The following is a 9,940-nucleotide window of genomic DNA, read 5'->3' on the forward strand; positions in this document are numbered from 1 at the left end:
TTTCCAAGCAAAGTTTAACTGCTAAGGTTGCTGGTGAACCTGCTGCTTGCTCCCTAAAAGCTCCAGTAGAGGCATGGTTGTTATAAGTATCAATGCTTCCTTGAAAATAAACAAAAAACCCAAACACATACACATCATCCTCTAGTCCTGCTCTAACTGGCTGAAACCCAGGTAGAAGAATCCTATTAGATTTCTAGAAATCAGAATTGCACTTTTTCAGTGGTTTGCACTAGAAAAACTTCTTGACTCACAATGCTGCCGTAACAATTCATCAATAAAATTTAACATTGGATGTCTTTAAGAAATGGTTTTGTCTAATCTTAATGTGAGGTTACAAACCATAGTATTATGGATTTGAAATTTTTTTACATTTTAAATAGTTTAACTTTGGACAATTTTGTTATATCTAGCACTCTTTCCAAATGCTTTACAAAATATTGTTAGACTACAGGTTTCTTGAACAGAATTGTCTGTGCTAGTGGAGAAGCAGGAAATGAGAGGCTAGTCACAGTTCCTCAAGATGAAGTGGTATAAATTAAAACTAACAAGGATTGCTGGGCAACCTGTGTGAGAACTTAGGATTTTTTTGCTCTTTACAAAATGCCTTTTAAACACATGAGACATTTGGAAAGGGCTTTTAGAAGTCAAGGTAGCTGTTAGGCCAACAGGTATTTTGTAGTGGCTAGGCTACGTTTTGCTTATGCATGTCTAGAAAAGAACTATTTCACTTTGGGTGCAGAGCTTCTACCACTTGTTTATGCTCTCCATCTTGGTTAACTATAACATGCTCTGTGCAGTCTGCATGTATGTCATGAACACAACTTCTGTTTAGTTTACCAAATGGCTAACTAATTAATCTTTGGGGGGGGGGAAGCCAGTGACTGACTTAGTGGGCAGCAGTTTGAATTCGTAAGTTTTGGGGGTGTACTTCTAGAGGTTTTGATGTGAACATGTCTTTGCTGCTCAAGTGTTACTTTAATGTAGAAAACTGTCAACACTGGCACTGCAGTTTGCCAAATCTACCTAGAATGAGACTTTGGAGGGAGGAAGCTGTCTCGCTGCATAAGACTGTGAGAGAATGATACTCATTGCCTCCCTGCTCCACAAGTGCACTAGAAGAAGGGGCAGGGAATGGACTGACACCTTCATGCCATTCCCAGTCTGTGTGCTCAGCCAGGAGCAGAGGTGGAGGGATGTGGCCAGGGTGTGCTTTCAATATGTCAGCCTGGTGTTCTCCAGATGCTGAGTTTAACCAAATCTGATACGTGACTGACTGAAGGGGAATCTCTGCTCTCCTCTTGGCTAGAAAGGAGGACAGAGATTGGAAAAGCATATTACAGTCTTAATGGTTTTACGAGGAAGAATACTTTATTAGAAGGTAACATTCTCTTTTATTACAGCACTCAACAGACTCTTGCTGCTACAAAAGAGTCTTAGTTGCTGCATTTCGAAATCCCTTGTCCTTGTTGGCTCCATGTTTTAGCCCCTAATTGCTAGTTTTTTCTCTGTACAGGATTGTTTTTATTAGGCTCACTTGACTCATCCATCGATGGAGCTGGAGTACTGGCAACATAATCAACACACTTCTGACAGTCTTCAGGCTTCACATGTGCTGATGATGTAAACCAACTGCCCCAATCATCTTCCCCTTCTCTTAGGCTCTTACTGCACATTGCCACAGAAGACATTACTGCTGATGAGGAGATGAATATGAAGTTTGGCACCACCCTGAAGAACTGTAGGCACCTCATGGAATGTGCTAAGGAGTTGGGAGTCCAAATAGTTGGTGTCAAGTGAGTAACTTTATTGTTCTCTGCTAGCTGAGCAGATGTTTGTATGATGTACTCAAGATGTAGAATACAAAAGAATTTTTTTCCCCTTTTGACACTATTTTACAGGGTTTAAAAAAAAAAAACTTTCGGATCATGCAAGCCAAAAGTAATATCCAGGCAAAAAAATTGTGTGAAACAAAGTAACTTATAGACATCAAAGCAATTTGAAATAGAGTATCAGAAATCCTTCTGTCAGCATAAAAGCAAAGTTTAGAAGCCTTCCCTGTTTTCTATCTATGCTTTTGAACTTCCATGGTAACTTGATTTGTATTTTTCCAGCAATAAATAAGGCGCTAGTATAGCATGGGATAGCTTGGACAGACTGAACAAGATGAACATGGGATTGGATTTTCTAAGAGTTAGGTCCTATGTCACTCTTTGATCATATCAAGACATAATATTTAGATAAGTTTCTTCACTTGCAGATGGCAGGAATGAATCCTAGTGTTCTGAGAGCTTCCAAATGATCTGTGGTATTTTAATTTGAAGTTTGACAAAGATTTTACTATATGGAAGCAAAATGCATGCACAAGTCTTTGTTCTGTCTACCTTCAGCTATTAATGTATCACATGCTCATGAATGTTTTAAGAAAGCAACCAAACAAGTAAAAGAGGGTGGGTCATCAAGACAGCAAAAAAGTATTTAAAATGGAAGCCAGATTTTGAGGATTTAAACCACAATTGTTTTGATGTAAATCTGTTTGAAATTGATGTTAAATTAAAGCATAAATGTACTATAATCATTACAAATGACAAATGTATTTAAAAATTAGATGATACTACTGAGAAAATGTACCTCTTTTATATAATGTCTAAACTAACTTTAACAAAAACCACATGGCTTTTGTGCATTTTCTTTATTTAAAAAAAAATCCACATGTGGATTCATGCAAGTAAGTTTAAAAAGTGACCTTTGCCTCAGACAGCATTCCTTAAAGGAATAGACTTGGAGTAGAGAATGTCGTGGCTCAGATAGGTATGTGTATGGTCTGTCCAGAACCAGCAGACCATGCTAGTCTTTCGGAAGCCTGTGGGAATGTTGGCACTTGTTCAGCACCTCAGTTACTACCAGTGTTATGGCACTATTTAAACCTTTTGGACAAGGAACCAGAGGGGATTCATGAGCTTGTGGGAGGCATCAGTACTTCTCTGCTTCTGATGACCTGCTCACCAGCCTGTTCAGTCTTGCTACGAAACCAGGGCCTGGCCTGGGGTGAAGAGGCTTCAGAACAGGGTGGCAGCGGAACACACCTCTCCTCACCCTCTCCCCAGTGTTGGAGAGAGTAATAGTGTGCACAGTACAGCCCTAGCGTTGGGAAGAAAACTGGATGGTCCAGGAGAAAGGGTATACAGGCAAGGCAACACAAAGTAGGACAAGAGAGGAGACACTGTATACAGGTACTGTGTTAGCATTGGCACCCACTGAAGAAAAAATTTTAACCACTTTGATAGTGAAGACTGAAAGGTTCAGTAAATCTGTTATTTCTTAAAGATGAGAATATTGCAGGACATTCATAGCGTTAAAAGCAAGACAGACCTCAAGTACAAATCCAATGGAATAGAAGGCAATCATTTTCTGAGCCTGTTCTTGGCACAGTTACTATATTATCATGCAAGCTTGTCTTGAGCCATGTGGGAATGAATTACTTCTATTGCTGCTTTAGATGGTGAAACAGTTTGCTTGGTCTGAAAGCTGCACGGTTCGGTGTATTAACTGTGGTTTTATTTCTTTCAGATTTCATGTTTCAGGCTCTTGCAAGGAACTGCAAATGTACATTCATGCTATATCTGATGCTCGGTGTGTGTTTGATATGGCTGTAAGTAGATATATAAAGACATACAATTGCTACAGTAGAGGATCCATTCTATTCTAATCATACTAACAAGCCAACTATGTTATTGCCAAAATATATCAATGTAGGAAATGAACTTCTAGTAAGGGATTAAATACTTCATTGTGAGACGTGTGGTAGAGGTAAAACAAACTTTATAATCCTAATTGTGGGCAAAGGTTAATGAATACTGTCGCATTGACAGGCAGTAGCATTGTATGCTATTTTCAAATGAAAAATTAGTTTTCCACTTTTGATAAAGGCTTTTTGAAATTCAGATCTGTCCTGCAAATACACAGTTGACATTTTTAAGTTATATTAAAATATTAAGCATTTGTGTGCTGGCATTTATTGTGATGTAACCACTAACTTGGCACATGTGATTTCTGAGATTAATAACTAAGCATCATAAGAAATGAAGGTGTCTCGTTGGGGGGGGTATCCAAATCTGGATGAGGAAGAATGGATTTGTTGGATGCTTCGGATGACTCATGCGAGTCTTACATGTTCTATGTGTATTTCTCATAATGCAAAATTCCAGAATCCCTTCTCTGAACATCTGCCTTCCTATAAATGAGAAACTCGTAAACTAAATAGAGAAGGCTGCAAATCTTTTTACTCTTATTACTGCAGTTAGTGCATTAGCTGTGACTGGTAGCACACAGAGGGCAACAAAGCTGAAGTTCTCACTGATCTTTGTGCAAATTCACATTTGTGCAAATAAGCACAAATACAGGCTGGGTGGAGAATGGATTGAGAGCAGCCCTGAGGAGAAGGACTTGGGGTTGTTGGTTGATGAGAAGCTCAACATGACCCAGCAATGTGCACTCGCAGCCCAGAAGGCCAGTTGTATCCTGGGCTGCATCAAAAGAAGGGTGGCCGGCAGGTCGAGGGAGGGGATTCTGCCCCTCTACTCCACTCTTGAGAGCCCACCTGGAGTGCTGCGTCCAGCTCTGGGGTCCTCGGCATAAGACATGGACCTGCTTGAGTGGGTCCAGAGGAGGGCCACAAAGATGATCAGAGGGCTGGAGCACCTCTCCTGTGAAGAAAGGCTGAGAGAGTTGGGGTTGTTCAGCTTGGAGAAGAGAAGGCTCTGGGGAGACCTTATAGCAGCCTTTCAATGCTTAAAGGGGGCCTACAAGAAAGCTGGAGAGGGACTTTTTACAAGGACATGTAGTGATAGGACAAGGGGCAATGGCTTTAAACTGAAAGAGAGTAGATTTAGATTAGATATAAGGAAGAAATTCTTCACTATGAGGGTGATGAGGACTGGAACAAGTTGTCCAGAGAAGTTGTGGATTCCCCTTCCCCAGAAGTGTTCAAAGCCAGGTTGGATGGGCCTTTGAGCAACCTGATCTAGTGGAAGGTGTCCCTGCCCATGGCAGGAGGGTTGGAACTAGATGATCTTTAAGGTCCCTTCCAAACCATTCTATGAAATTCATTGTAGCAGTCCTGTCATGTAAGCACTATTCAGAAGACTTGCATTATACATAGCTGTAAATTCCTAAAACTTTCTTTTGTCAGAATGCACTGTCCTGTTCAGCAAATACTGTCTGAATATAGCAAATGCCACAAGACGGGAGTTGACATTGCTGTGGGACTTACACTTGAGAATTCTGTGACCAGCCTCTGACATCCTAATGCTATTACTACTAGGTTTAATGGAGCTATACTAATTTTTACTATGCCATGACTCCCTCATTAGATGTACTTCACTAAATATGCTCAAAAGAACATAGAAAACAACCACAGTAAGGAGCAACAAAAAATATTTTTACAGTTACAGTTGTCTGTGTACTTTTGTTCTGTCTATGCATTTTAGGAAGAATTTGGCTTTAAGATGAACATGTTGGATATTGGTGGGGGCTTCACAGGTTCAGAACTTCAGCTGGAAGAGGTATGCAATGTATTGGAAGTTGAAACTGTAATTTTGATTTAGGAAGTTGAAGTGTTTAACCTTCAAACTGCAACTAACATTGATAGCTGAAATCTAGTCTAAATTCCATGTTAGACTGTAATTCATAAGATTCGAATAATTAGTTTTATATTCTTTATCATGGGTAGTGTAATCGGTCCTTGGAGGTGATCATTATTTTTTTAATCCTGTTCATATTGGGTGAATGCTGACTTAAGCATGTCACAGATTAAATTACTATCCTAAGCCACCTTAACAGTAGTAATTCAATTTTTTTGGCAGTTGACTGTTGTTGTCCAGCTGGTTACTCTGTTGCATGGTTTGGGCCAGGACTGCTTAGCATGCTTTGGATCATAAACCATACTGCTATTGTATGAAAGTTTCTGGTACTTTGCTTTAGAACTGAAGACTAAAGGTCTTGGTATTATCTTTGCTTTGGCTAGCCTTAAATAAAACTCTTAATACCGATTTGGCCTAAATGGGGTCTTTAATATGCAGTAGCACACAAAACAGAATAACCTGTTCACACTGTTATGTTGTCTTAAAGACAAACTCCTTGAATGTAGGACAGTGAAAGTGATTCAATGAGAAGTTACTAACAACAGTCAGGGCTTTCCTTTCTTAGTTTTAACTGTTCTGTTACTTGTCCAAAATACTTGTTTACCTTCAAATATCTGGCTTAAGATTTGAGCATCGGTATTAAATAATTCACTCTGTTTCTAATATGATAGTATTCAGAACTGGTCACAAAAAGGCCCTTCCCTTGTTCTTCTGGATTCATACGTAATTTTTTATTATCTGTTGTGCTGGACAAACTTTGAAGTTACTTGTGCAGTTTTGAGTGTACCACAACTTGAACTTTGGTTGGGAGGAGGGACTGTGTAGAATTCAGACTCATGGTACTCAATCTTCAGTGTTTAGCAGAATGACCTATTTTCTTAAACACTTGGGTAAATTTTGGACCTCTGGTAAGGGCACTTGTCAGAGATTAGAGGAACAGAGTAAGCTTTTGGTGTGCTTACCTAGAACTGTTGCTGACTGAACGTGTGTGTATCTGATGTATACATAAGCTGAGTTTCATTGGTCTTACCTCTGACTTAAATTTCTTAGGTTAATCATGTCATCAGGCCACTGCTGGATGTCTACTTTCCTAAGGAATCTGGTGTTAATGTGATTGCAGAGCCTGGATTTTACTACGTTTCATCTGCATTTACACTAGCAGTTAACATAATTGCAAAGAAGACTGCTGAGTATGATAAACTTCTTCCTTCTGGAGGTAAGGGTTGTATTATCTTTTACATATTATGAATCGGTACAGATAACTGCCCACTTCTTTTAGTCAGGACAGACTAGTTTGTCTCAGCATATGTTTAATACATTCCCTTATGTAATTGCATTGTAATCCACCTTTTGGGTTCTGACCATATGTTATCTGTGCATCTCACTTTCTTTGTTACATTTATGTGGCACTTGTTTCCTTACTAGGTTTGACTTCTCAGTGATTAAACCTATATTGGGTGCTTTACAGAAGGTGTATTAGAAGAACATAGAAAAATGTATAGAGCTAGCTGCTTCTCTGCTAAAGCAGAAATTGGATTTATATTCTTAACACTGATTATTACTGAAAGTATTAATTTTATTAAGCCTCACACTTAATGTTACAACTGAATTTATAATCTGGTCTCATACAGATTACTCTGCTCGTAATTCTCCCATTCCAGTATATACGGAACCCCCTTGTCAGGAGAGAGCAGTTGATGTAAGTTAGATTGCAAAAGGACTACTTATGACAAAAAATGCACGCAAGACAACTTCTTCTTTTTTACTTCCAGTGGAGCAAACCAGGAATGATGATGAACCAGTATTTACGTATTACATAAATGATGGTGTTTATGGTTCTTTTGCAAGTAAATTGTCTGAGAAACTGAATACTATCCCAGAGGTTCACAAGGTGAGTCCTGTGTTCTTCAGAGATAGTCCTTATTATCCGTATGGGGTTTATATATATTTAACACCTCATATGTATATAACTATATAATTTATGAAATCATCCTTATATATATTTGAAACTTTTCTTATTTAATAAACTAAAGCCTGAATTACCTGGATCATTTCCATATAGAAATACAAGGAAGATGAGCCTCTGTTCGCAAGCAGCCTTTGGGGTCCATCCTGTGATGAGCTTGATCAAATTGTGGAAAACTGTCTTCTTCCTGAGTTGAGCGTTGGAGATTGGCTGATCTTTGGTAACATGGGTTCCGGTACCTTAGGTGAACAGTCTACCTTTAACGACTATCAGAGGCCACTGATTTACTACATGATGTCTTTCAGTGACTGGTAAGAAAATTCTCTTGCTAGTGGCAAGATTGTTTTCACTCCCTTCAAGAGTGTACACTTACAGCCAAATAGAAATGATATTTGATGGCAAATACAGGAAGATGCAACTGAGCACAAGAGTGTGCTTTTTTAGGTGTTTTTTTTTAACTATTCTGTCTGACTTTGCTAAGGCTAAACTGTAGTGCTGTGATAAAATGCCTACCTTGCTTTAGGGTTGACAAAGGAAAGCAAAGTACCCAATGTGGACTGAGTTTAGTGGTAGTTATTGCTGAGTAATAGTCTTTTGCTGCTCGACATCAGCTGTTGAGGTTTCCAGATACTAGTAACTGCAACTTGTGTACAATGTTAGTACCATGGTTGTAGGCAGGAAGGGCAGTAACGCTGTTGTGGTGATGGTGAGTTGAGTAACCTGTGCCAATACCGAGGTAGCAGGGCCCTGTGCTTCTGCTGGTGGAGAGTCTTGGCCTTTTTGTGCCTGCCAAGCACTTGCGTAGCTGATTCTCCCTTCTGCTGAGACTGGGGCCAGCCTATCCAGGGGCAGCAGACCTCAAATGCTATATTCAAGGCTGGTTTCTGATGTGGAATTATATGTGAAATCACTATTAAAACTCTCATCCCTTTCTGCTGCAGGGATGAGATGCAAGATGCTGGAATTGCTTCAGACACATTGATGAAGAACTTCTTCTTTGTGCCTTCTTGCATTCAGCTGAGCCCAGAAGACCGCTTTTCCACTGCAGCTTAAACAGGCATTAACGCTTCATTTAGACCTGCAGTTGCAAGTCTGTAGTTTGTCTGGTCAACATTCCAGTGTGGAAGAAATGGAACAATCTTGAATTCAATTCATTCTCTTCAAAACTTGAAAAAATAGTAATAGCTAATGGGGACCAGGCAAAACAAGCTACAGCTACAATTCACTGGGGGGTGGGAGGGTTAGATAATCGTGTCCAAATTTAAAATCAAGTTCATTCAACCCCTGAGCGTTTAAATATGCAACAAAATGGATGACTTAGTGGAGATGGAAACCCATCACTTGGGTTCTTCAACAGTTTACATACAAGTACACAGTTTTTATACTAAGGATTCCTGTTAGAACAGTCTTGTAAAGTTATTGTCTTTCGCCCAGATATATCAAATGTCAGTGGGAGACCAGTGTGACTTCATTAGATGTTTAGTGTATTTAGAATGTGTAAATTTGTGCTTTGAACTGTAGTTTAATAAATGTAAAATTGCATCATAGTATTTGTTGTATTTGACCCTTGATGTATCCCTTGTATGATTGCAATAAAACTTTGTGTAGATTTTACTGTTTTTCAGGCTAACTTTGGGAGGGGTTAGGCAGAAGAGGTAACTATAAAACAGATGTATACAGGATTGTTTTGAGAAGCTGCCTGTTCTCTAGCCCATTATTTCAGCTTTGTATTAAACCGTAAATAATTTAAGCTTGATAAACCTGTATGAAGTGAAAGTCATAAGTTCCTGGAAGGCCAAAAGGCAATTTGTGGTGTGGTTTTTTTTTTTGGGGGGGTGGGGTGGGGGTGTTTTTTCTTAGAGTATGACCTTAGATTCTGTTCTAAACAGCAAACCTGCAGTACATACAGATGTACAGAGAGGGGTAGTCTTTTAGCTAGTGTGAATGTAGTGCCCCCGAGGCAGCATGGGTTAGTCCAGCTCTGCAAGTTGCACAGAACCTTTAGCTCTTTTCAATAAACACCATTAAAAAAAAAAGAGTAACTTGACTTCAGCTGGTTCTGTATAGTCCTGACCCCTAAGAGAAGGGCTACATGAGTCTTCAGAAACCTCAATGCTCTCTTGTGCTGGACTTTTATTTAATTATACCCACAAAGTGAAGGTGTAGAGCATGCTACTAGAAGTACATTGAGTAACTGGAACTGCGGAAACTGTTCAGAGGATTTATTTATTATGTTACTGGGGTCCCTTGACTTCTTCAAGGTCCTTTTCTTACTTTCTCATTTTAACTTCCCCTACTTGAAAACTGGGGGGGGGAGGAGGAGAAGGGGGTGTCT

The 9,940-nt window shown here is 39.4% G+C and overlaps 1 protein-coding gene across 2 annotated transcripts in view; it reads left to right on the plus strand.

Annotated features, from left to right (window-relative positions):
• Nucleotides 1–9,219, plus strand: part of AZIN1 (antizyme inhibitor 1) — a 28,077-nt gene extending 18,858 nt beyond the window's left edge. For both annotated transcript variants that reach the window (XM_076329310.1, XM_076329311.1), the window contains 7 exons: nt 1,659–1,793; nt 3,568–3,649; nt 5,487–5,561; nt 6,690–6,855; nt 7,412–7,530; nt 7,702–7,916; nt 8,547–9,219. In XM_076329310.1, coding sequence (XP_076185425.1) covers nt 1,659–1,793; nt 3,568–3,649; nt 5,487–5,561; nt 6,690–6,855; nt 7,412–7,530; nt 7,702–7,916; nt 8,547–8,658 — 904 coding nt within the window. In that variant the 3' untranslated portion in view covers nt 8,659–9,219. The remainder of the gene's footprint in view (nt 1–1,658; nt 1,794–3,567; nt 3,650–5,486; nt 5,562–6,689; nt 6,856–7,411; nt 7,531–7,701; nt 7,917–8,546) is intronic.
• The last annotated feature ends 721 nt before the right edge of the window (nt 9,220–9,940 follow it).

Source organism: Aptenodytes patagonicus, chromosome 2, assembly GCF_965638725.1.
Source record: "Aptenodytes patagonicus chromosome 2, bAptPat1.pri.cur, whole genome shotgun sequence".
Classification (NCBI taxonomy): Eukaryota; Metazoa; Chordata; class Aves; order Sphenisciformes; family Spheniscidae; genus Aptenodytes; species Aptenodytes patagonicus.